Raw genomic sequence first — 26,724 nt, 5'->3', positions numbered from 1 at the left:
TCATTGAGATTCCTCCAGATCTTCTTATTGAACCGTGTAAGGATACATTACTTGAAATAGTAAATTTTTCATATCCGAAACTTTTGATGAATTTGGAAAAAAATTCATTCTTCCAAGAAAGAGCAATCCTTGCACCAACACTTGAAAGTGTAGAGGAAATAAACAACTTTATGTTAGCTATGATTCCTGGGGAGGAAACAGAGTACTTGAGTTGTGATACTCCATGCAAGTTCGATGAAGATTCGGGTGTCAATGCGGAATTGTTTACATCTAAATTCTTAAATGATTACAAATGCTCCGGAATCCCAAACCATCAGATTAAGCTAAAGGTCGGTGTTCCTATCATGCTCATTCGAAACATTGACCAAGCTGCAGGGTTGTGTAATGGCACTCGAATGATAGTCAACGCTTTGACTAAATATATAATTGTTGCTACTGTTCTAAACGGAAACACGATGGGAGAAACAGCCTTTATTCCAAGGATGAGCTTAACTCCATCTAATTTTGATATTTCATTCAAATTCCAGCGCAGACAATTCCCTGTTACTTTATGTTTTGCAATGACTATAAATAAAAGTCAAGGACAGTCTTTATCTCATGTTGGACTGTATTTGCCAAGGCCTGTCTTTACTCATGGGCAATTATATGTTGCACTATCAAGGGTTAAATCTAGAAAAGGTTTGAAGATACTAATCCTAGATGACTAAGGAGTAGTTTCTAACACTACCCGCAACGTTGTCTACCAAGAAGTCTTTGAAAATATTTGATATGTAAGTGTTGTTTTTTACTATAATTTTGTTGGGTTTATATTTTTTTAAATACCAAATCTGATAGTGTCTTTGTTTTAATTGTTGACAGTAAAAATAAAAGTAAAGCAGCTTATTGACCATCTAACTTGAAGGATAATTCATTTGCTATAAGGTTTGTTTTTAATTTTCAAATGATATATCAAGTTCATCTTTGTATTGCTTACTAATTATTATTGTTATATCTACTTTTTCCATTGTAGGTTATGTTGTTTAAATATTGAATTGGTAGCAAAATTCAACTTCAAGTCTGAAGTCATTATCACTGAACATGGTCAGCAAGTTCTATTAAGCGATCATGTTGTTGAAATTTTTGTCATTTGTTAATTTGTTTGATTTTGCAACGCATTCTATAAAAACCTGGATTTATAATATTGTTGTTTTCCTGTTAGTTGTTTGCTGTTTTCTGCGATTGATGTTGCTGTTGCAGATTTCTGCTTTGTTGTTGCTGAAGCTGCTGTTGCTAATCCTCTGGTCCGGTTTGCTGTTTTGCTGTTTGGGTTTGCGGGATGCTGTTTTGCTGATTGTTGTTGCTGCTGTTTCGTTTGATTGCTGTTTCTATTAGCTATTTTGATGCTACACAGATTGGAATATTTCTGTTTTTACTGTACACGAATTTCCAGTTGCTTTTTGGGCTATTTCTCATGTTTTATAGTTGCATGGTGGCTTTCCCAAGTTGGTGGTACTCTTTTTCCTTGCTGGGTTTTTTTCCCAATGGGTTTTTCTCAGTAAGGTTTTAACGAGGCTCCTTCTTAGAAACATGTTAGAAGCCATCATGTGGGTTGGTGGTGTGTTTGGTGCACTGTTAAGCACTTGGTTTTGTCAGGAATCATTCTGTTTCAGATTGTACGTTACTCTTGCCTTAAGTTATTTTGCCTCAAGCATTTTCTTACTAATATTCATTTCGTTTTCAAAAAAAAAAAATTGTTCATGTGTTGACATCGGTAGGTCATACAACGAAGTCTAATTAAATTTTTTACGTTGGTCTATTCACATACATGATTAAACCTACTCTCTGTTATTTGGTATTCTACAAATATATCTACAAAATAAACTTAATCGCCGTGCAACGCACAGGTGAAAATGACTAGTACACATGAATCTAAAATGATCCTGATAAAAAAACATTTTAGTTCTTGAAATATTTTGTTTGATTTAAAATAATTCTTCATAAAGCTTATGTGACAATTTTTTCTTAACCATCTATCTACATAGACTTCCACGAGAACTATTCACTTCTGTTTTGATCTCTAATAAAAATTCCATAAAATTTTGTTATTCTCTTATTCATAATCATCTCGAAAACTAAGAAATTATCCTTCATCATCTTCTTTCTCCTCATCCTCCCCAAACAATGCCCAAACCACCACCACGACTCCCTCTCCCTAATGGATTTCGTTCCAATGGTGGTGTTAAGTGGGAGTGGGGGGAGGAGGAAGAAGACGATGAAGGAAATTTCTGAATTTTGAAGATGGGGGGATTTATGGGTTTCAGAGCTATCAATTTGGCGCACAAGCCCTAACCCACGTGGATTAGGGCCAAACAGGCCACCGAATCAAAAAGCCATCCAAGAAAAGCCTTATATTCAAAAAGCCCTACCAGAGAGGGCTAGCCCATTGCCCTCAAATTTCAAAATCTCTCTCACTTTCTTCCGACCTTGAATTATAATCTCGCCAAGCCCACGAATCAACCTGAAACACTAATATTGTCAATAAACCTTAAAATCGACCATAGACACTAAAACCAACCCTGAAATCGACCCTAAACACTAACACTTTGTTTGGTATAGAAGAGAGAGTGAAGAAGAGAGAAGATGAGTAGAGATAAAGAGGTTAGAAATATAGTAGATTTACAAGTTGTTTGGTATGATAGAGATGTAGGAGAGAGATGAGAAAGTGTTACTATTGTATAAAATGACATATTTACACTAAATGTAAAATATTAAAACTCAATTATAGTTATATTTCGTATAAATATATTCATATGAAATATTTATTATAGAATAATTTGTATGATATTTATTATAAATATATTTTTTAATTATTTTTTTCAAATATTTTTTATAATATTTTTTGTGGAAGAAGTTTGAATGGAATTAAATTGAAATGTAAAAAAAAAAGACAGTTGGGTTGAATGGTTCAAGAAATGAGTAATGAAGGGTGGGTATAAATGGAACAAATAAGAAAATGGCTTTCTTTTCTTCAATCTCTTCTCAAAATGGAGAGACGCCAAAAAGTAGATATGGCCCACCATTTGACTCTCTCCCCCCCCCTCTTTAATCAAACCAAACAAGATTACTTTATAATCTCCACTAACTCTCTATACTCCATCTCTTTTTCACCATTCCACCCTCTACCAAACATAGTGTAAAGTCCGACTTAAACCCTAAAATCAGTTATAAACCCTAAAATCAGTCTTAAACCCCTAAATCGGGACTAAACCCTAAAAACGACCCTAAAACCCTAAAATTGGGCAGAAGCCAATAAATTGTCCTAAACCCCTAAAAACAGTATGAAACCCTAAATTTGCCCTAAAGCCTCAAAATCGGCTCGGAACACCAAAATTGCCCTCAAACCTTAAAATCAGCCTCAAAACCCTAAAATCAATGTCAAACACTAAAATTGGCCCCCAACCCCTAAAGTCGGTCAGATTGACCCTAAACACTAAAATCAACTCCCAAAAAGCCAAAATCGGGTCCAAACCCTAAATCGGCTTCAAACCTCAAATTGACCTTAAACCCTAAAATGGGCTCCAAAGGGTCTGAGTGTTTTGTGTCGATTTTAGGTTTTGGTGTCGATTTTAGGGTTTTGGGGCCGATTTTAGGGTTTTGATATAAAGGTTTTTCTTTTTCCAAAGAATTGACTATTTTTGTTTAAGGATGAGGGGGCTACAACACGGGCATCCACTTCTAGGATACCATCTAATGGCCTAAACCAAAAGGATAATGCATATCATATATGCTTCGTGAGGGATGGTGAAGATAGAAAGAACGAATGAGATAGTGAAGAACTTTGGGGGTGGTGGTGTTGGACCAAGTATTGGAGTAATTAATGAATTCCAAAATATAAACTTAAGTACTTCCCAAGTAATAATAGTGAAATTAGAACTGGAAAGAGGAAAAGGGTTTGGATTAGTGAAAGAAATCAAAATAAGAAAAAGGTCAAAGATCCTACCTAAAACACAATAACTGATGCAATAACTGAAATAATATTTTGCATTTGACTCACACACCATTGCTATAAACACACTTTTAGTCCCTGATTCATCTATTGGTGAAGTTACAACTAAGATTCAACAAATGAATACTATTTACAAGTGATCCCAAATGGTATTTTAGACGTTGTCAGCTCATTTTTTTTATAGGCAAATAGAAATATATTGAAATGAAGTACAAGGGGTACTTCAACTCAATACAAAGAGTAGAGAGGATAAAAGAAAAAACTAAAAACAACATCAACATCTACAATTGACGCTCATGATGATAAATGATGCAATGATTATGTTTGAATACTTTAAAGGATATAAACAAAACTTTTTGAATTGACTTAAGTATGCAATTTATAAGCCACTTCCTAATCGTGTCTAATGTATTGTGTTTTATACAACCCACAACCATTGCTAACACCCATCACCACCTAACCCCCACCATCTCCTCATGGCCTCCACTACCATTGCCACCCAATGCACTCCACCACTACCACTGCCGTCACGAATTAACATCCACCACCACCACCACCACGTAGCACCCACCACCATTACCACCAAGTCATTACAACAACCACCACCCTTGACCTCCACCCCATCACCGTCACAAAGTAACATTCCTACTTGAATAAAAGAAAGGCATCCTTTCAATTGAAAGGCTTCCTCACTCACCGTAATAGACTTAGGCGATATAGAACTCGAATAATGTCCAGAGAGAGATGACATTGAGATTAAAATAAAGAAACAATCTGACTAGAAAGTCATTCAAAACTTGATCGAAGAACCAAGTGGTTATTGAAGAAGGATACTAGGATCATCATTGAGAAGGCCTAGCAGAACTTCCCCTTATTCCTCAAGATGTGACATCTGCTCACTTTTCTAAGTATACCTTGCTTGATAACTAGACAAAACCCTTCAAGCTGCACAATGAACAATGGACGATCAAGTCTTATAAGTTATAAGCATGATTGAGTTTGAAGAGTAAGTTTCAGAAAACAAGGTTTATGCATATTTTTTTTTTTGTCAATATGCATTTTATTCGTAATTTTTTTTTTTTTTCCTTTTTCGAAGAAAAAAAAGGGCCACAGCGGTATCTGTGGGGCTTTGCGACTTTGTCACAATTCTGAATTTCAGAAAATTAGAAATTAGAAATGTTAGCGGGACAACCCCATTGGTTACTTTTCCACAACACGGATCACGATCCGCGTGCCATTCCTCCAAGACACGCACAGCCGTCGATAACTCTCTTAATCAACGGCCGCTAATCTCCCCCGAAAACCCTCTCAAAAAATTTCACAATTCCCGCTTCTCCCATTTCCCCTTATATAATCCCCCAAACACACCCTCTCTTCTCACCACTCACTCTCAATTTTCCTTCACTTTCCCGAGAAACAAACACTCCCTTCTCTCCATTCTCCTCCCCATTCCCCATGGCTCGTACCAAGCAAACCGCTCGCAAGTCCACCGGAGGCAAAGCCCCACGGAAGCAGCTCGCCACCAAGGCCGCCAGGAAGTCCGCTCCGGCCACCGGAGGAGTGAAGAAGCCTCACCGTTTCCGCCCTGGAACCGTCGCCCTGAGGGAGATCAGGAAGTACCAGAAGAGTACCGAGCTTCTCATCAGGAAGCTCCCGTTCCAGAGGCTCGTGAGGGAGATCGCGCAGGATTTCAAGACCGATCTCAGGTTCCAGAGCAGCGCCGTCTCTGCGCTTCAGGAAGCCGCTGAGGCTTACCTTGTGGGTCTCTTTGAGGATACCAATCTCTGTGCAATTCATGCTAAGAGGGTTACTATTATGCCTAAGGACATTCAACTTGCTCGCAGAATTAGGGGCGAGAGGGCCTAGGTTGTTGAAATTGTTGTTAAATCTAGGGTTAGGGTTCTTGTTTCGAATTGTGTTTTGGAGAATTATCCTCATTCTCTTGTAGCAATGTCTACCATGTGTGTTTGTTTGGAAAATGAATGTACTTGCTTTTGTAAGATAAATGAAATGAATGTTCTCGTTTTCAATTAACCTAACTTTCTGATCTTGTGATTAGTATTTTTGTTAGTAGAGAGAGTGAATTGTTGTGATATTTGATTTTGTGGCTATGAAATGGCATTTGCTGTTATGTAGTTTTTATTGTGGTTGGTAATTATGTATCACTCTAGCTTAATGATTTTGAGGTTCATTTTATGAATCACCTTATTATCACTATGGTATGATGGGTGACTAGGTTCATGTTAGACCCCGGAAATTCAGTAGCAGGATTGTTAGGACTGATCCGGGGATGGGCTTGGAGGGTGACATATTGGTGCATCATAGGATGAATGGGCCTAAGGTTTGGAGGGTATTCTAGAAGGGGTAGAAAGGGGAATACTTAGTAACTCCCTAACAGAATAGAGAGAGAGGATTATGATTGTAATGACCATCTAACAATATAGAGGGAGGAAGGAAAGGTTGAGAGGGTATCTTGATTCTAAGCTAAGTAGAGATATGAGTAGGAAGCTTTGAGCTTCCTATAGGAGCCTAGCTCTGTGTCAGAATCGGATTCCATTCCCTTTCTGTTGTAATCCCTTTTTATCATCAAATAAGCAATCTATCAATTCAGTTCTTACACTTTCTTTACAGTTCTCAATTGTTAGGATCTAGGTTCCTAACAGTTCAGCTTGATTATCTCAAGTTTTTGGTGCTTGTTGTAATGTGTTACAGAGCATCTGGGCTTATAATGGATCTGGTTTTTCTAGTAACATAAGGTGCTACCTTTGCAGTTGAATTCATACTTAACTAATCAACAGAAGGTGCTGCTCATCTAGTTAGTTATTTTATTTGATGTTCTGGGTGATTTTTTTGACTGAGTCTGTGAAATGGAATTGCTGTTGTTAGTTTTTTTTTTATTTGCTGTTGATTGTAATGTATTACTCTTTCTTAATGATTCTGAGTTGCAATTTATGAATCACTTATTGTCATTGTGGCACAACGGGTCACATGGTTCAGCTTGAATAGCCTAATTAGATGGAAAGTTTTGATTGAATGGATGACCTTAGTGTCTGGCTCTGTAAAATGGCATGAGTGTTATTTTGTTCCTTAGCTGTTTGATGTAATGTGGTACTGTGAATGAGGGCTTGTAATTTTACAGCAACATATTCATTAGGTTTGGACGTTTGGTCAATGATTTGATTGTGGTAACACTTGTCAATTGTCATGTAATGTGTAAGCCTCATACATATTTGTCAAAGTTTGATTGTGGCAACACACTGTTCTGTTATTCAATGTGTTACCCTGGTTTTATCTTGACGAGTTCATTTCATTACTACAGGAGATGCTAGACAGATAATATCTGAGCATGATAACTACTGTTCATAGTTGAGTAATCCATCCATTTGGGCTTTTGGCTAACCTTGTTTACAATTTATGTCATTTTTCTTAACAATGTCTGTTAATTCTTAATTGTTGTGAAAATCATTTGGAATTGGATCACAAGGAGGATTTTATCAAAACAAAGGGATTCTCAAACTGTCAAACAGTTTTCATATTCCCTTCATAACAATTATTGGAACTTTGAAACCTTGAGGGATTGGAGAGCCTATTTAGAGCTCAATGCCCTTTGCATTTTGAATCCACATGTGTCCTCTTGCTTGTGTCGTCTTGTTTGATTTGTTTCATTATCACAGGTTTTGTATACTTCTTTGTAGTAAGAGACAAAGGCTTGAGCAATTTTATTCAATGCGCATTCAGTTGGGCATATTGTCCAGTTCAACCTGAAGATTCCATCTAGTGGCAACACTCAATTGATTGGTTTTTGAAAACTTTGTTATTGGTTAACTATTAGGAGTTGCATATCTAAAAAAATGTTAGTTGCTTTAATTGGTAAAAGCCCCTGGTATAGTCCGTGAGGTTGGATCTCTATCAACAGTTGATTCCCACATGCATTTTTTTTATTGATGGTTGCACGAATGTGAACAAGTTAAGTTTGTTAAAATTTTGAGTGAGTTCAGCTCCGCTCATCACAATCTGCTCGAGCATACTTGCACGAATGTGAACAAGATAACGACTTACATTAATGTGGTGAGTTCACTTTGAGACTATGAATAAAAAAAGAGATGAATTTCTATGCACCGACGGTGTAAATAAGTTTTACACCATCATTCAATCACATCCCTCCATTTTATTAGCTCACAATTAATTTTGAATTAAATAATATCTAAAATAGAAAATGGAAGGTTGTGATTGAATGATGGTGTAAAAATTGTTACACCGTCAGTGCATAGAAATTAATCTGATAAAAAAAATGAGGATTTCAATTTTTCTTATAAAATGAAACTTAAAAGGAAGCTTAACTGTATCAAAAAGTAAGATTACATGTTAAATGCAATAATGAAAACAAAAAGTACAATCAAAGTATCAAACACTCAAATGTCTTAGAAAGTGCAAACTTTTATAGTGTCCCACAACTATAAACAAAAAATATATGGATGAAAGTTTGTAAATCTGATAAAATGGATTATATTAAAAGTGAATTGAAAGTGAAATAATATATGTTTAGATACATTTATAAAAAATATTTTTTACCGGATAATGTTACAAAATTTAGTTGTAAAATATCAAAATTCATTATGTTCAACACATAAACTTGTCTCTATAACTTTTACTAAAATGATTTTAAATTTGAAATCAATTCTTCAAAATTACTCAAACACTGTATTTTTATCTATAATAAATTAATAATTGATAATAGAGTAGACAAGAGACAATGACTTCTCCAAACAAGAACTTTTCCATAATTGTTTTCTGGCTTTTCCCTTCTACCTTTTCTAACCTTTCCAATTAAAAACTTTGACTCGGTGAACACGTGAACGTGATCCTCTACTTTTCACGATCCAAGTTCAACCTTCCTTCTCTTCTCTTCTCTTCTCTTCAACTCCAATCTCTGTGCTCTGCGTTCCATTCCCAATCGCGCATTGATCACAAAAATTCTCCCTTTTCTCAAATCACAGTAAAACTGAGGATCTTGTTTGTTTCAAACCAGGTAACAAAAATCTCTGAACTTGTCTTAATTTCAAAGTTGCATTTCATCATACATCAAAATTTTCAGCTCAGTTTAGTTGTAGTCACTGTAATATTTCCTCTAATCAATATAAATTATTAATTTTTTTCATTTTCAGTATGATGGTCTTTGCTGTTAATTGTTGATGATGATGATGATGACTTTGTATATAAGGTTAAGGAGATAACAGGAAAAAAGAAGTGAAGGTAAGGAATAGTGTTATGTTTGTCAGTTTGTGTTGTGCTGTTTTTCAATGTGATGCAAGAAGATGAGATGATTGTGTAATGTGCAGGAATAAAATGGGAGCTACTACTTTGTTGCCTGATGTAGCAATTGGGCTTCTTCCGCGATGTCCCTTTGTTCCCAGGCACCCTTTTATCTGTAGAGTAACTTCAATTAGATCAATAAGAAAAAGGTGAGCTTGTAGAACTGTAACTTGTGTGGTATTTTCCTTTCTCAGATTATGTGCAAATGTTGAAGTGAGTTTCTTTGTGTTCTTTGTTTGTTTAATTGCAGGAGTTACTCCTTTGCTGAGAAGAGGGTCTCTAGAGAATCAGTATACACGGTTTTTTCACGAACGGTAAGGACTTCCTTATGAAATTGGAGGCTTTGGTTTTATGTTTAGGAGTGAATGTAATGGGTGTTTATCCATGTGGAGAAGATTAACTAATAAGGTCGATATAATGATGGGAAGTTTATTTAAGTTATTGCCACTTGGAACAACTGTCATTTTGTGGGGAAAATTGCAAAAAAGGAGTTCTTGCCAAAAACCTTTTTTTGTATACAAACAATTGAGTACTTGAGTCATTGAGCGCTCATGCATTAATTATTCTTTGAACACAGTCCATTTTCTGAGGTAGTTTACAATAACTGAGAATTCATTATTGTAACCCACTATTTTTTCCTTGGAATACACATCTGGTTCATAGTCAGCTCTAGTTCTCTGTCAAATACATGGTTTAGATGTTTGCATCATTCTAAATAGTAAATACTATTTATTTTTTGGCTGCTTATTACTTAGAGATTGGATTTTGTATGTCTTTTAACAATTTTATGTTAATTAACTAGATGTAAATGACAATTGGTTATGCTTTGTGATAATGGAGCAGTGTATATTTATTCTATTTCTGTGACAGAATGATTCAGATGATGCTTTCACGGATGTAGTTGTTGACCAGGATGGTTATTCTGGAAGAACTGAAGTTATGGGAATAGAAGATGAATTAATGGTAGCCAAGAAAGCTCTTTCAGAGGCACAACACAGACAAAATGCTATTGAGAAAGAGAGAGATCAATTGCTTGAAGAACTTGCTCGTTCTGAGGCTAAAAAACAGGAATACATCTCCGCAATTTTACATGACAAAGAAGTAACTATAAAAGAACTTGAGGCTGCCAAATCTCTTTTTCAGAAAAAGCTGGAGGCTTCGGTGGAAGAGAAGTTCACTTTGGAATCTAAGCTGGTCCTTGCCAAACATGATGCTGTTGATCTTGCAGTGCAGGTGGAAAAGTTAGCAGAGGTTGCTTTCCATCAGGCAACTTCTCACATACTAGAAGATGCTCAACTCAGAATTTCATCTGCTGAAACCACAGCTGCTGAAGCAGCCCATCTAATTGAAAGACAAATTCAGGATGCAACTGAGGGTACATTATCATCCATAGTTGAAAAGTCAAAATATGCTATAGAAAGGGCTCTAGTTGTGGCGGAGGAAGCAGGTGAACGTGCAAAAGAGGCCATGGAAACATTTATAGATGGCACATCTCCATTTACTGAAATGACCTCTGTCCAGGAAGAAAATATCAAGTTACAGGGCATGATAAGTGATTTAGAATCTCAGTTGATGGTTGCAATAAATGAGGCTGATAGTCTTAAGATAGAATTAGAGCACGCCAGGCAGCAGCTAAAGGCTTTTGAACAAAGAGCCATTGATGCGGAGAAAGCTTTGCTTGATCTTCAGGAGTCAATCAGGAAAACCACTCTCAAGCAGGAGGAGGAGATGAAGTTAATGCTGGAGAAAATGAAGAAAGACATGGCAGAAAGGACAAAGGCAATTTCCAAGGCTTTTAAGACTGACTTGAAGAACATCAAGGCTACACTTGAAGCTGCCAAAGAAGTTTCTCATTGTAAAGATTATGCTTACCTAAGAAGATGTGAGGCGCTGCAGAGGTCATTAAAGTCATCCGAAGATGCTTTGAAGATGTGGAGACAGAGAGCTGAAATGGCTGAATCATTGCTATTGAAGGAAAGGCTACAAGATGAAGGGGATAGAGATTCTATATATGTTGTCAATGGTGGACGGATAGACCTTTTGACAAATGTTGATTCTCAAAAATGGAAACTACTAAGTGACGGTCCTCGTAGAGAGATACCTCAGTGGATGGCACGAAGGATTAAGGCTATCTCTCCCAGATTTCCACCAAGAAAGATTGATGTAGCTGAATCATTGACATCAAAGTTCAGATCCTTGGAGTTGCCTAAAGCTGATGAAGTATGGTCCATCTCTCGAGAAAAGCCAAAGGAAGATGATGCTTTAATTGAACAAGTTTTTGAACGAGAAACAATTGAGAGAAAGCGGAAGGCGCTGGAGCGTGCTCTTCAACGGAAGACTACAAAGTGGCAGAGAGCCCCTGAACAAACAAAACTAGGTTAGTGTGCTGTGTTTTAGTCCATTTCTTGACATTAAATACAAAAATTGCTTCTGGAAGATTTCTTTAATTAATGTGATCCACCTCTGGCATGTAAACTTTTACATAATGTCAATAACAGAGCCAGGCACAGGATCAGGACGTGAGATTGTGGTCAGTATCTACTTATCCAAGAAGTTGTCAAATTAAGCGTAAATGTATATTAGTTCCAAATTTATTATGTGTTGCTCAGATGTGGTGGTTGGTGGGAAATTGAAGCCAGAAAATACTGCAAGATATTTAGAATGCATTGGTTCTTGATACAAAGATTATGAACAAAAACTGATTTTAATTCTTGATTTAGATATGAACAATGGGTGCATAGTTTATGTAGCTGCGTTGTTTTTTTCATGTTTGAGTTGGGTATAAAAGTAATTTAATTATAAGATCCCTCCCCTCCCCTTGTGTACCAAACCAAGGTTGTTAATGGCGGATAGCATAGCGTAGCGGCAAGCCCCAAAAACGCTATTTCGAGCGCTATTGCGGCGCTATAGCGGTGAATAGTGGAGTAGCGGTGAACCCCTAGGGCGCTACGCTATAGTGCTATTGCGCCGCTATAGCACGCTATTGACAAGCCTGTACCAAACAAGTAAAGAGTTATTTCCCCTCCCCTCCTCTCTCTTGAACCAAACATGGTAAGAATAAAAATCCCTATCCTCCCCTCCTTTCCCCTCCGTTGAACCAAACACACTAGTTCTTGTGCACTATATGCCAATTTTGTCACTACTTGACTAAAATGCCATTCGATTCATTGAGTAGTATTTCATCATATCTCATGCTTTGTTTTATTTGTATGATTCTATCTGCTTGTTTTCATTAGCTCTTGATATTGCAAATATTTATCATTCCCATTATTTATTACATGTATTTACTGCTTATAAAGAAAAGTAAAAGGGAATAATAAAAAAGAAAATGTGTCTGGTGATTTTTTTTTTTCAAGTTTCAAGCTTTTAACTGGGAGAGCTGGAGAAGGAGCTGGTATCTTGAATTATCATCTAAAGCTGCGGATTTATCTCAATGTGGGGTGACAGCAGTGTGGTTGCCACCGCCAACTAACTCGGTTTCTCCACAAGGTTTGACTTGTTTTCTTCTTTTTAGAGTACTATAAGTGTGTAAAGTGTGAACAGTCATTAAAATGTTAACTGTGAGCTGTTCAGTCTGTTGCAACAGTCTTTCAGTTGTAGTGGCTGAACTGCAATGCAGTTACAGCTTCGGTTAGATGAATTGGGTGTCTTATACAAGTTACCTCTCTTCATTAAAGAATACAGTTTTAAATTTTGCATGATTCAGTATATTTCATCCTTGGACTCTCTCTCTCTCTCTCTCTCTCTCTCTTGCTTCTGCTTTCTCTCATTGTTTTAGTTTCACTGTTTTGTAATACTTCTATACATTCTATGCGATTTAGAGGGCATCCTCGAGTATAACAGAAGGCTATATTTAATTTTTTCTGGTTCTAGATTTATTTACATGAGACCAAATGATCTTCATAGATATGAATATGTGATCATATGTGTATCATATTATGTTTATCTTACTTCAAAATAATTGAAGATGTCGCTGATGTTGTTTCATTCATCACCCACTGGCTTGCCTTCGAAATATACTACAAATGCATTACAATATCAAGCATAATAGTAAATTTTCTTCTACTTTGAAAGCATAATTTCAACTGAACTAGGCACAACTTTTTAGCTTTCTTTTGTATAGAAAACATAACAACTCTTTTCTGTAATTGTTCAGATCATAAACAAGACAGTAAGGCATTTCCCTGCACTAGTATTTGTAATTAGTATTTTCCTATTTAGTGAATTTGTTAAAAAATGGAGCATAAGTAATATGCTTGATCTAAGATAAGCATATTTCAGGGGTCCTTTTTATTTCTTGAGAAGCACAGGCAGTTTTGTACTTTGGATAACTTATAAATGAAAACTCTATGTAAGATTATTATAGCTTCTCATGATTTCTAGTTTATAGGATAAATGCTTTTGCAAGCTTTATTGTCTTCACAAGAGATCTGACAGCATGGTCTTTTCAAATTATTCTTTTTCCCTACAAGGGAATCTTTTCACATTTCTTGCCAAAACAATTTCATTTATGAAGTAATATATGGCCAACCTGTGGTATAACATGCCTTTATGAACAATATAAACTATTTGCAGGTTACATGCCTTCTGATCTTTACAACTTGAATTCATCCTATGGTTCTGTGGAAGAACTTAAATCTTGTATAGAGGAAATGCATTCTCAAGATCTAGTGGTATGTTGTGCTGCTTTTATTTTGATAAGGCGGTATGTTCTGCTGCTAATTGACATAAGTAATTGAATATGTGGAGATGCATTGTAGGCAACCAATTAAAATTTTCAAATCTATAATAATCTAAAATTTATGGCTTATGGGTATCCAAAAGTAACTAGTCCACTTTTCTAATCTAAAGATTTACTTTTTTATTTTGTAGATAATTAATATCTTTGTTAAATCATGTGGTTTGAATTTCAAATAAGAAAACAGACTTATCAACAACAACAATCAAGCCTTTTCCTACTAGGTGAAGATGTGAAGTTGGCTACATAAATCATTCTACTTTATAATGCTCTATCGGATACTAAACTTACCAATATACTATTTAAGTATAAGTTATGCTTAAGGATTTAGACTATATTTTTGCTACCCTAGGTCTCCCTCTATCCTAACCATTGGACTCTCTAGTCTCTTCCACTTGGTCCCCTCCTTGTAGCTACCTCAACTTTCTGTTTAATGATTGTATTTCTAATCCTATCATGTCTTGTGTAACCACTCATCCATATCAATGTTCCATGGTTGCTACACTAAGCTTACTTTCTTATTGGCTTTTTACCATTTACCATTTAGTTCCATACTCCCATACAACATTACAGGTCTTGTAGTCTTACAGTAAAAATTTCCACTGAAATTATTGAGTTCGTTATTTTAAATTGTTAGGTGGTAGGGAGAACATCAAGTCATTCAAAATCTCATTTAACTACCTAGGATAAATTTTGTGGGAATGATAATACACCATGGTTATTTTGAAATGATGTAGCCTTAATTCACGACATAGGAAACAGTTACGTATCTCTTTAGTGAAAAAACAAACAAATATGGAATCAGCTACTGCAGAATGTTGTAAAGAATTATTTTGATGATATTACTGTTTTATTTATCTGTAAGGGGGTCTATTTTTTCTTATCAGTTTTCCTGTCACATAACTGGATTTACATAGTTGAGGTTATGTTTCGAATCTGTTGGCTCCAGTGCAGTGCCAACAACTGTTAGCACGCATTTGAAGACAAAATGTGAACGGAACTCTTCTTATGTATTGAGATAAAACACTCACTGAGCTATTTCAATAGGATGAATTGTTATTTTTTCTGCTGCCTGTTTGACTTCTTACTCTTCTAGAAACTTCTTTTACTATGTTTAAATTTTACTTTGTTTATTATGATTGTAATATGTTTCCTTTGTAAATAGGTTTTAGGAGATGCCGTCCTTAATCATCGATGTGCACAGAAACAAGTAAGTTATTGTTTAGTCTGAATTATTGTATATATTTCTGTGAAAGGTGATAAAATATGTTCTTGAGCCACTGATCTAGGGTTTAAGCTTTGAGGGTATTACAGTTGTTTGCAGATTTTAAAAGCAGTTTCTGGTCTTAAGTATGATCCTTATTTTCGCTTAATATATGATAAAAAGTTCTGGTGGAAAGTTATAATTAGTTCTAGCATGAGAGAGTTTTGAGCTGGTGTTTTGTCCATATTTCATGCAACATAACATGGGAGTTGGAGACAGGAAAGTAATGTATAAATCCTTTACCGCTTTGGGTTTTAGGTCTACTGCTTCTCATTTTTGTGATATCAATTTTTTGATGCCTTTGCTTGTTTCAATCAATAATCAAATTTCGTAAGAATTTCTTTGATGAATAACAGAGTAGAATGTGGACATTAACACAAGAAAAGCCCAAGCCATGTCAATATGTTGACCAGGGAAAATCGAAATAAGTAGAACAATTACAATGATAAACATCAAGTATCTTCATAGTCAACAGAAAATATACCTTCTCTGCGCTAAACTTCAGCTTGATTCATAGTATTATTTTCATTTTATATCAAAATATAGCATGTGAAACACTAGTTGGAGCAATCTCCTTAAAAAGCGCAGTTCAAAGTATTGAATGTGTGGTGTTAAATGGCTGTAATAGAAATTAACAACCTTTACTTGTTTCAGAGTCCAAATGGTGTTTGGAATATTTTTGGTGGCAAGCTTGCATGGGGACCTGAAGCAATTGTGTGTGATGATCCAAATTTTCAGGGGCGTGGAAATCCTTCCAGTGGTATATTTAATTATCTATATACACCTAGGAAGTTTTGATTTTTCAACTTTCAATCATGTATTTTCAATAAGTAATTTACTTAGGAAGCTTTTGGGGCTGTTTCTTGTCATTCCAGTTGAAACAAAACTTTTTTTTGAAAGACAATTGAAACAAAACTTAATTAAATGAGTATGAGGAACAATCTTGAGCTCTGAAGCATGGGTACGTGATGTTGGGCTGCGTACCCGTACCGGGTACGTACCCGGTACGAATACGCTACGGGTACGCGTACGGTACGTACCCGGTACGTACCCGTTTCACAAAACCTTGCCGTCAATGGTTAAATCTTCATTTTCAATCTCCAATCCAATCTAAAACAGATAACTCCATTGCTTGGAGAGCTTGGAGGTTATATGTGTGGACAAAAGAGAACGACGAGGGTGGCTCCTCTTGACTGCGGCGCATCAACCATCCTGCGATGGCGGTGCTGAGAATCAGATCGAGAGGGGAAGCTCGCGGTAAGGGAGGCCGGAGCGGTGGCACAACCGTGATGGTTCCGGCGGCGAGGTTCGGACAACGTAGTGGTTCGGTGCGACGCAATTCAGACAATAGGAACGATGGTCAAGCTGCATATCTCCTTTCTAATTGATGAACTCTTTGAAGTTACAGATCTTAGTGGGGAAGTGGGAAAGGTAGACGTGGGGGGTGGAAAGAGAACAGGGAAGGGTTAGGAAAATTACCAAGGGGCACATACTTCTAATGCTTTGAAAAAAGAGAGAGTGGGTATTTTTGTCCTAAATAAAAGGTGTTGAGTGCTAACTTACTCCTTCTAAAAAACAAGTGGGAGTAAGTTAGCATTCCCCTTATTTTAATTAGTTATATATTTTTTTTTTGCATAATTTATTTATATTTAAATATTATGTATAAAAAAATATATATTTATCTAACGTACCCGTACCCCCATTTTTTCAAAAATCACGTACCGCGTACCCAATACCGTACCCGTACCGGGTACCGTACCCGTACCCGTGCAACACAGATCTTGAGAAATGGTGTGAGTTTGTAAATTTGTTCGAGTATTTGCTTCATTTGGACCAAGGCTGTTGTGGTCCTGGAAACATTACATTCCCCTTGTGCAATATTACCCTGAGATGGAAGACAAAAATGTGGTACCTATTCCACAGTTACGACTGTATAATGTTGTACCACTACATTGATGATCTTATGGAGTTTTCCCTTATCTTTAGACTTCTTTTAATGCTATATGTGAGTACCTATTCCACAGTTACGACCGTATAGTGTTGTACCACTACATTGATGATCTTATGGAGTTTTCCCTTATCTTTAGACTTCTTTTAATGCTATATGTAGGTGACATCTTCCATGCCGCACCAAATATTGATCATTCTCAGGACTTTGTGCGGAAAGATATCAAAGGGTGGTTGAACTGGCTTCGCAATGATATAGGTTTTGATGGATGGCGGCTTGACTTTGTAAGGTAATTTTGTTTTATGTGTATAATGGGTATCCAAAAAAATTTCTTTATCCATTAAGTCCTTCTAAATATCTCTTGTTTCACTTTACACATTCTGAGCGATTGAAGAAAAAATTTAGAAGAATTTCTCCTGTAAAAGTAAATGCAATCAATTGCAGAATTTGATAACTCTACCAACTCTTGTATATGTGATAAACTGATCAACTAAGTTGTTTTTTTATATTAGGAGAGAGAGAGAGAGAAGTACATTTTTATAACGTAGTTCCAAATTTTGGGGAACTCGATAGCTGGATAGTGATGGCAATGTCGCAGAGGATAATATGCTCTGATACCATGATGAAATTATAGGATTTAGTCTAAGATATAGAAAGAGAAAAGATGAACACAATGAATATTGATATAATATTATTGGGTGTAATCGTGCAAACGACAAAATACTTGATATTTATAGTGATGGGCAGACTCCTAATTCTAGTTAGACGAGGAAACAAATCAACATAAATAAGAAATAAAGAAACCAATCTAAAGAATAATCTAAATTACCTTAATTACTCTAGGATATGGTCACGATATATAAAATGTATTTTCATATTCTAACAATATGTTAAATGGAGCGTGTCAGTTGTCTTTGTTTGCTATGTGCTACGAAGCTTTAGTTTTAATGAAATGGAATTTGGGAAGATATTCTAGTTTTTTTATTTCCTAACTAATTTATTCTCATGTAAAATTTGGTTACTCTTATTTTCTGCCTGCAGAGGCTTTTCTGGTACATATGTAAAAGAATATATTGAAGCATCAAATCCTGTATTTGCCATTGGAGAATATTGGGACAGTTTGGCCTATGAACATGGAAGTTTGTGTTACAACCAAGGTTATTATTTACTCCTATCATACTCAATTGTATTAGTCCATTCTTATTTTGAATATAGTAGGAAGTTGGTTTGTGTTGATAAAATCATATTTTGTCACCTACCAGGCACTGGAAACACACACAGCCGCAGGATTTTATTATCGTCTTATTTTGGCCTTTACATGTTTCTTGTTAATGTGATGTATCATGCTAGGCCTCTTGAATTAATTGCTTTTTCAATTGGGCAGAATTAAGGACCTGGACCATTAAGTTGTAAGATTTAACTTAAAGAGACAAAAAAGCTTAAGAAGGATCATTCAGATTTTAATTAGATAGAAGTACGATTTAATGTCGCCAAATATTCAAAATTATCCTTAGTGAAATCTCAATGACAACTATGGACCACTCAAAGATAAACGGAAGCTATAGTGTCTGTTATTAAATGATCAGAGATGAGTAATTGCTGTTGACAACAAATATCATATTTTTGACACTTGATCCAGTAGGTCAGAGATTGACAGCTTGATCTTTGTCCTACCTTTTTGAGGAGACATTGGTTCTGTGCATATTGGTCGTAGCAAGCAACAGTAAGAATGAGAAGGGAAAGGAAGGAAATCAACTCGCAATTTGCAATTGAGGGTCCTCAACTTGGTACCAAGAAAATGTTTTCTTAGTGAAACATTATTTGAGCTGCTGTCAGTAGATAGATAGATATATCTGATATCATATGATATGTCACATTTTCAGCTTTGGAACAATCATAATCAGTACCATGACTAGATCATCAAACCTTAATATCTTTTAGGAAACCACACTGCATATGGCTAGTACAAGGAGGCAGCAGTTTTTGTTGATTTATTATCAACTTTATCTCCTACTTAGTGACCTCTAAGGGGCAGCATACTTTTAATATATTTGAATATTGTTCGTGTTGAGGAAATCCTATAATGCTACTGCTTGTGTTCACACTTCACAGTCACACTGATTCTGTGATATTCTATACTTTTTTCTCTCAGTCCTTCTGCAGTAATTTGAAATATTTCTAACGTATCCCATTTTTTATTTTTCTATGACAAGCTATTTCTGACATTTATAATAAATAGATGCTCATCGGCAGCGAATAGTTAACTGGATCAACGCAACCGGTGGTACTTCGTCTGCATTTGATATTACGACAAAGGTACTTTTATGTTGAGTAAATTCCATAGCAGTTAATAAGTTACTTCATGATATCAAATCCAGAAACTTATTATATGCAAATTTTAATTTAAGGAGATGCAAGTTTAAGGGTAAGTGGGTCTGAATTGAAGTAACGCGTGCTGAGGAGATGAACCTACCTAGAAAGTTGAAACCCACAAAACAATCGAGAAATGTTAAGTTGTATTTATTTATTTGGATGTCTATATGAATATAAATTTTGTTTTAGTAGATAAATGTTCAATTGTAGAAAGGATTCATGTAGAAATATCGAGGGAGGACACAATGACGAAGAATATACATCTTGAGGAAGGAAAATAAATCTCCAAAAATAGAAAAAAGCAAGCCAAAATAGCTCATAAGGTTCTCCAATCTCCCTTCATAATGAACATCAGCAATAGAAATTCCTTTGAAATAGTCATGAGTATAGCACCAGAGAGAAGCAGTAACCACATTTTTATCCTACTGCAATGTGAGAGGACATGCCCAATGTATGTAAACAAAAAAAGGCCAAACAAATTATTCCTCCAAAAGCAGCTACTTTGCCATGGAAATGTGATTGGCTGAAGTTTCTAGCTTGCAATGGAAATGTGATTAGGCTGCTGAAGTTTCAGAGTTAATCTACGTATGAGACAAATATTGGGAGAAAGAGATGTTGGAACCTTACAAACTTCTAGTTGCAACATATCATTTGTATCAATTCTATCAAGTCCTGTTCAAGTGGAAGGCTTGATCAATGGAGTTTCCAAACTGGCTTTTGCTGTTGCTATAATAGCTATTGTTTGACTACCCTTGTTTTTGATATATTGTAATTTTCTATATTAACTTTTGATTTCTTTTTTTTTATGCCATGGGGAGGAAGCAGGGGACTTAACTCTGAAAATTTTGTCATAATTTAATATTAATCTTGATTCATTCTGAGGATTGTTGCTCTGTTTGTTACCCTTTCCAGGGAATACTTCATTCTGCTCTGCATAATGAATATTGGAGACTGATAGATCCACAGGGGAAACCCACAGGAGTAATGGGGTGGTGGCCTTCTCGTGCTGTCACATTCCTGGAGAACCATGATACGGGGTCCACACAAGTATCTAATCTCTCTCTCTCTCTCTCTCTCAAAGTATGATACATAAAATATTAACGTTGGTAATTATATAGAATATATATTTACAAGGGAAACATATCGCTTTGAGCTTGTTGACTTGAGCTAAGTGTTTCCTGTGGTTGGCTCTGGTTAATGTGGTTCATTGCACAATAATTCTTCCTACATAGTTGGTTAGGTAAACCTACGTAGTTTAGGTTATTAATCCTAGATTCTTAACTCACTAATTATATTCTACTTTCCAAATTATAGATTGCAATTTGAACTTTACCCAATCATTTCTATGGAGTTCCATGTTTCTTCTATATTTATATTGCAATAACATCTTGTCTACAGTTGTGGGTTGAATTTACAATTCTTATATTTTCCACTGGTTGCAGAGTCTGATCTTTGTTTCCCTCAGTAATTTGAGCCATGGCATTGTTGCATATAACATTACCCCCTTTTATGCTCAACTTACAACCTGGCCATGCTAGAGAATGGGTTAAAAACGGATTTAACACTTCATTTTATTTTCAGGGCCACTGGCCATTTCCGCGAGATAAGCTCATGCAGGGATATGCTTACATTTTGACTCATCCTGGAACTGTAAGTTCTCAACACATTCACATCCAGTACCTTCATTGTTTAAGGTAGTTCGCTAAGATTTTCCCAAAAATATAAGCTTTATTGTGACGCCTAAACAATTTAGGGTATATTTGCAAGTTGAGTTTTGGAGGGGGAGGGAAGGGAAGGGAGAGGCTTATGAGAAACCCTCCCTTGTTTGAGAGTATGTTTATTAAGGAGCGAAGGGTTTGGGGAATTTATGGAAAACCCTTGAAAACCCCTCAAAAACCCTCCTATAGTTATTTTGTGGAGTCCCCAACTTGGGGGGTTCTGTATGATTTAGAACTTGCAAACAAGGGGAGGGCTTACCCCCCTTCCCCTCAAAGACCTCCCCTCCCCTAAAAACTCACAAACAAAGCCTTAGTTTCTCCTTGACAAGGACTATGGAATCAAACTAGTTTTAAGGATAATCTACTTGCATAACTCTTAGAATCTTCATGGTCCCATATTAATAATTTATTTTTCTTGTATTGCAAATTTGTGCAGCCTGTGATATTTTATGACCATTTCTACGATTTTGGCATCCATGATGTGATAACTGAGTTGATCGAGGCTCGTAGACGGGCTGGGATCCATTGCCGGAGCTCTATCAAGATAATACATGCACACAATGAAGGTTATGTAGCCCAGGTTGGTGATGCACTAGTCATGAAGCTTGGGCACTTTGATTGGAATCCCTCCAAGGAGAACCAGTTGGAAGGGAGCTGGCAAAAGTTTGTTGACAAAGGACAGGACTACCAAGTGTGGTTGAGACAATAGATTGACAGTAGAATTGCTTCTTTCTGTCATGGAAATTAAAAATAGCTTCCATAAAATGCATTCATAGGAGGAAAAAGAGAATCTTGTTTGTAATATAACCAAAACCTACCAACATATTAATCCATTTTAAGGGTATTTTACATCAGCTGTGTCAAATACCTCTGTCAAGAAACACTATAATGTATAAATAAAAATAAAATTATTGAAAAAATTCAAGCACAATTTTCATTTTAATTTTTATATAACTAATATGCGTATTGGTTGATCTTTTAGCTAGCTGACTCTATCTTGTTATCCTAAAAAACTTGTAATTAGATTTGTTATTTGTCCCTAAATGATAGCTGAAGTGGTAAGAGTTGTTGGACATATGAGTTCGGGAGGGGGAGGTTCAGGGATCAACCCTGGAGGGTTGTAGTTTATGTTTCCAATGTACCGAAAAAATTCATTATTTGATACTTTTTCAAGTTAATTATACATTTAAACTTCATTTATTTTATTAAATTTTATTACTTTTTTTTGTTACAAATTTTATTTCTTCAAATTATGATTAATAATTATGTAAATTTGTATATTCCCGAGTGATTGCTGAAGTGGTTAAATGAATAAATAATTAATTCGTTATTTGATATTTTCTCAATTCAATTTTACTTAATTCAATTTATTCTTGTTTCTTCAAATTAAGACTATTGATTAATGTTAATTTTAACTGAATTTAATATTTAATATTTTAATTATATTTTTGAGAATTTTATAGTTGATATTGGATATAAGTAAAAGAGAATTAAGTGCTAAATGTAATATATATATATATATATATATTTATATTTGTTAGTTTCAATTTTTTTTTGTATGAGTAAAATTGACTTGAAGAATTATTAAACCCTATATTATATTTAATATTTAATATTTAATATAATGATATATATATATATATATATGTATGTGTGTGTGTGTAAACATGAATTGAAAAGTATTAAATTAAATATTGAATATAATTTTTATTTAAATTATTTTTATCATAGAATAAAATTGATACATTACTTTAATACTATTTCATCATCAATAAATTTTTACTATCAATTAAAACGTAATATCTAAATTTATTTATTTGATAATACTAAATCTCATTTGGCGTTTTTAAATTGTTAATATCTTGGAATAAAATTTATTATATTAATTTCATACTATTTTTTGTCATTAGTAAAGTAATTTTAATATTTAAAAATACAATATTTACAAATTTAATTTTATATAATACCACTAAAGAAGTTTAAATTTTTTACTTAATTAATAATTAGTAATTTATTTGATGCTTTCTCAAGTCAATTTTAATTAATATGATTAATTATTTTTTATATTTGTATTTGTTTTTGAAACTATTTTTGTATTCAAATAATGATTAATAATTAATCTTCTAACTGAATTTAATATTTAATATTTTAATTATATCTTTGAGAATTTTTATAGTTAATATTTAATAGCATTAAAAGGTCACTAATAACTAATTAAATGTTTTACTAATTCAAAGTTCAATTCAATGTTATTATAAATATATACATCTAGATAGATAATAATTAAATAAGAATGAATTATAAATTTATTTATTATAAATATATACATATAGATATATAATAATTAAATAGAATGAATTATAAATTTATTTACTTGATAATATTAAGTATCATTAATTGTATTTAAATTACTTTATTAATTTTTTTTGTCATTAATTAGGTAATTTTAGAATTTTAAAATATAATAATCTAAATTTAATTAATTTGAATGTTTTATATTTTTTCTTCAATTTATGATTAGTTATTAATGTTTTAATATATTTTAACATTTTAATATATTAATTATATGTTTGAAATTTTTTATATTTAATATAATTAATAACATAAAAAATGGCATTAATAACTAATTAAAATTGTCATTAATTAAAATTTAAGGTAATTTAGCTATATATATATAGATAAGAGAATGAATACAAATTACCAATGTTTCAAGTCTCCCCATACAATACATTTCCTTGAAATTGTTTCCCATCAATATTTAGTTTACTCAGATATGGCCTTCCCTCATGTTCTTGCTTTGCCATTCCCAATTCAAGGAAATGTGAACCCCCTCATGCAATTTTCTCAACTTTTGGCTAAACATGGCTGCAAGATCACTTTTGTGCAAACAGAGTTCACCCACAAACGAGTGAATAATCCATCTGGTGCTGGCAAAGACATGCTTGAAGGGTCACAGATTAAGATTGTGACTCTCCCTGATGGTTTGGACCCTGAAGACAATAGAACTGATATCTTCAAACTTTTATCCTCAATGAAAAGCACCATGCCTGCAAGGCTTCAAAAGCTTATTGAAGACATTAATGCTTTGGAGGATGTGGGCAATAAGATCAGTTGCATTGTTGTTACTGTTAACATGGGTTGGGCCTTGGAAGTTGCCAAGAAATTGGGAATCAAAAGGGCTTTACTCTTTCCAGCCTCAGGAACTTCCATGGCCTGTATTTTGAGCATACCAAAGCTGATTGAGGACAAGATTATTGATGCTGAAGGTAATAATTAATTATTGATTGATTCTTGTTGTTTAGAAGTGAATCACAACCTCTCATGTCATATGACAATGTGATCTTCATAAATATTCAGTGTGTTCCATTTATTTAATAATAGACGCATAATTTTAACATGACAATGTCATAAGAAGTTTCAACATAAAAGGATTATGATAGAGAACATTTACTCATAGTTACGCATAACATGCATCATGAGTCTTTCTGCTGTCAATTAGGCACAACACTTTCAAAGTGCAGATTTCATTCACATTAATCATCCTTAAGGAGGAGATTTAAATATCATTGAAATATTTCACCAAGTTATCAAGACACACTAACATTTACAAAAAATCAAGAAGGTGTTGGTCATTTAATTTTTATTTAAAATACCGTTGCGGTTTTGTTGTTTTGAATTTTGTTGGCTGGTTTTGGGGTTTTTTTCCTCTCTTTTCTTTTGTGGTTGTTAGAATGGGTCTCTTTGAGATGTCCTTTTTTTTCAGGAATTTCCTATTCTTTTTGAGAGGGATTGTTTACATGTGCATTATTTTATTAATATACTTTTTATTTTCTAAATAAATTTAAAATATCAAAAAGTTGACTATATAAGTCAATCGGAATTATCATCTTTATAATATTCAGTGTGTCTAATCTATTTTCACGTATGAAGAGATAGATAGAGTGATAGACACATGATTTTAACATGCATATCTGAACATGTACAAAACATCAAGAAGATACTGGTGATTTTTATTCAAAACATTCAACATATATAAACATGGGAACTTTCATTATTAATTTCCTTATGGCATTGCAGGACTTCCCATCAAAAAACAAGAAATCCAACTCTCCCCAAACATGCCTATGATAGACCCAACAGAGTTTCCATGGCATGGCCAAAGTAAGTTCATCTTTGATCGCATTGTGCAGGAAGTTCAACCCATGAACATAGCAGAATGGTGGCTTTGCAACACTGCTTATGATCTTGAGCCAGGACTATTTTCCATATCCCCAAAGTTCCTACCAATTGGCCCATTAATGGGGAGTGATGACAACAACAAAATTTCATTGTGGAAAGAAGACACAACTTGCTTGGACTGGTTAGATCAACATCCACCTAAATCTGTGATATATGTTTCCTTTGGTAGTATGGCAGTGATAGGACCAAACCAATTCAAAGAGTTAGCTCTTGGACTTGATCTTCTTAACAAGCCTTTTCTTTGGGTTGTGCGTAAAGACAATGGTGTTGAGGAAAACAATGCATACCCAGATGAATTCAGGGGAAGTCATGGGAAAATTGTTGGTTGGGCTCCACAAAAGAAGATTTTGAGCCACCCTGCAATAGCATGCTTCATTAGTCACTGTGGTTGGAATTCTACCATTGAAGGTGTGTATAATGGGGTACCTTTCCTGTGTTGGCCATTTTTCTCTGACCAACTTCTTGACAAGTCTTATATTTGTGATGTGTGGAAGATTGGACTTGAATTAGAAAAGGATGAAAATGGATTAATATCAAGGGGAGAGATAAGGAAGAAGGTGGAACAACTCCTTGGTGATGATGACATAAAAGCAAGGTCTTTGAAAATGAAGGAAATAGCCAAAACTAGCATAGCAGAAGATGGCCAATCATCAAAGAATCTAGACAAGTTTATCAATTGGGCGAAGTATTAATTAGGGTGCGTTTGTTTAAGATTATAAAAAATAGGCTTAATACATCAGAAGGCCCCTGAAATTGTAAAGGGAATCAGTTTCAGGACCCGTAAAATTTTTGCATCAAATTGGGTCCCTAAGAAATTTTTTTAATTCAATTAAGGCCAAATGCTGCCAGACTTCAATTTTGTTCTAGTCATCAATTACACGTAGCTTTTTTAATTTATTATAAAACTTTATTTTTTAATTCCAACTCATATTAAAGCATAAAAAAATAAAAAACTTAATAAAATCTCTAATCTAAAATCACTCAATTTCCAGAACACAACATCAACCCAGAACATCGAAATCAAATAACCTTAGATAGAAACAAACATCAACACTATCTAAAGAGAACCAAATCAGAAAAAGGAAACATCTAAGGGAGAAACAATGTAGTCCACGCCTTAGATAGAAACAGGACAGCAGAGAAAGC

The 26,724-nt window shown here is 34.6% G+C and overlaps 3 protein-coding genes across 3 annotated transcripts; all 3 read left to right on the top strand.

The window, feature by feature from the left end:
- The first annotated feature begins 5,347 nt into the window (after positions 1 to 5,347).
- On the top strand, positions 5,348 to 6,019 carry LOC130728605 (histone H3.2). The gene has a single exon (XM_057580116.1). It carries the CDS (start codon positions 5,441 to 5,443, stop codon positions 5,849 to 5,851), a length of 411 nt encoding a protein of 136 aa, XP_057436099.1. The 5' UTR covers positions 5,348 to 5,440; the 3' UTR covers positions 5,852 to 6,019.
- Positions 6,020 to 8,804: 2,785 nt separating this feature from the next.
- On the top strand, positions 8,805 to 22,293 carry LOC130728604 (uncharacterized). The gene is made up of 16 exons (XM_057580115.1): positions 8,805 to 9,014; positions 9,151 to 9,238; positions 9,325 to 9,447; positions 9,549 to 9,612; positions 10,169 to 11,675; positions 11,797 to 11,828; positions 12,655 to 12,787; positions 13,874 to 13,971; positions 15,202 to 15,246; positions 15,955 to 16,060; positions 17,411 to 17,537; positions 18,290 to 18,405; positions 19,488 to 19,564; positions 20,534 to 20,668; positions 21,203 to 21,271; positions 21,776 to 22,293. Exons 3-16 carry the CDS (start codon positions 9,332 to 9,334, stop codon positions 22,046 to 22,048), a joined length of 2,898 nt encoding a protein of 965 aa, XP_057436098.1. The 5' UTR covers positions 8,805 to 9,014; positions 9,151 to 9,238; positions 9,325 to 9,331; the 3' UTR covers positions 22,049 to 22,293.
- A 1,819-nt stretch (positions 22,294 to 24,112) lies between these two features.
- On the top strand, positions 24,113 to 26,270 carry LOC130732359 (UDP-glycosyltransferase 83A1-like). The gene is made up of 2 exons (XM_057584423.1): positions 24,113 to 24,605; positions 25,417 to 26,270. Exons 1-2 carry the CDS (start codon positions 24,113 to 24,115, stop codon positions 26,268 to 26,270), a joined length of 1,347 nt encoding a protein of 448 aa, XP_057440406.1.
- Positions 26,271 to 26,724: the final 454 nt, after the last annotated feature.

Source organism: Lotus japonicus, chromosome 1, assembly GCF_012489685.1.
Source record: "Lotus japonicus ecotype B-129 chromosome 1, LjGifu_v1.2".
Taxonomy (NCBI): Eukaryota; Viridiplantae; Streptophyta; class Magnoliopsida; order Fabales; family Fabaceae; genus Lotus; species Lotus japonicus.
The sequence above is the reverse complement of the archived record's forward strand: the minus strand, read 5'-3'. Positions and strand labels throughout refer to the sequence as shown.

Excerpts from the sequence above, each read along its gene's own strand:
- LOC130728605 (XM_057580116.1), top strand. The coding sequence starts at position 5,441 with ATGGCTCGTACCAAGCAAACCGCTCGCAAGTCCACCGGAGGCAAAGCC.
- LOC130732359 (XM_057584423.1), top strand. The coding sequence starts at position 24,113 with ATGGCCTTCCCTCATGTTCTTGCTTTGCCATTCCCAATTCAAGGAAAT. Across the intron at positions 24,606-25,416 it reads CAAGATTATTGATGCTGAAG|GACTTCCCATCAAAAAACAA; the intron begins GTAATAATTAAT and ends ATGGCATTGCAG.
- LOC130728604 (XM_057580115.1), top strand. The coding sequence starts at position 9,332 with ATGGGAGCTACTACTTTGTTGCCTGATGTAGCAATTGGGCTTCTTCCG. Across the intron at positions 11,829-12,654 it reads GATCAGGACGTGAGATTGTG|TTTCAAGCTTTTAACTGGGA; the intron begins GTCAGTATCTAC and ends TTTTTTTTCAAG. Across the intron at positions 17,538-18,289 it reads TGGCGGCTTGACTTTGTAAG|AGGCTTTTCTGGTACATATG; the intron begins GTAATTTTGTTT and ends TTCTGCCTGCAG.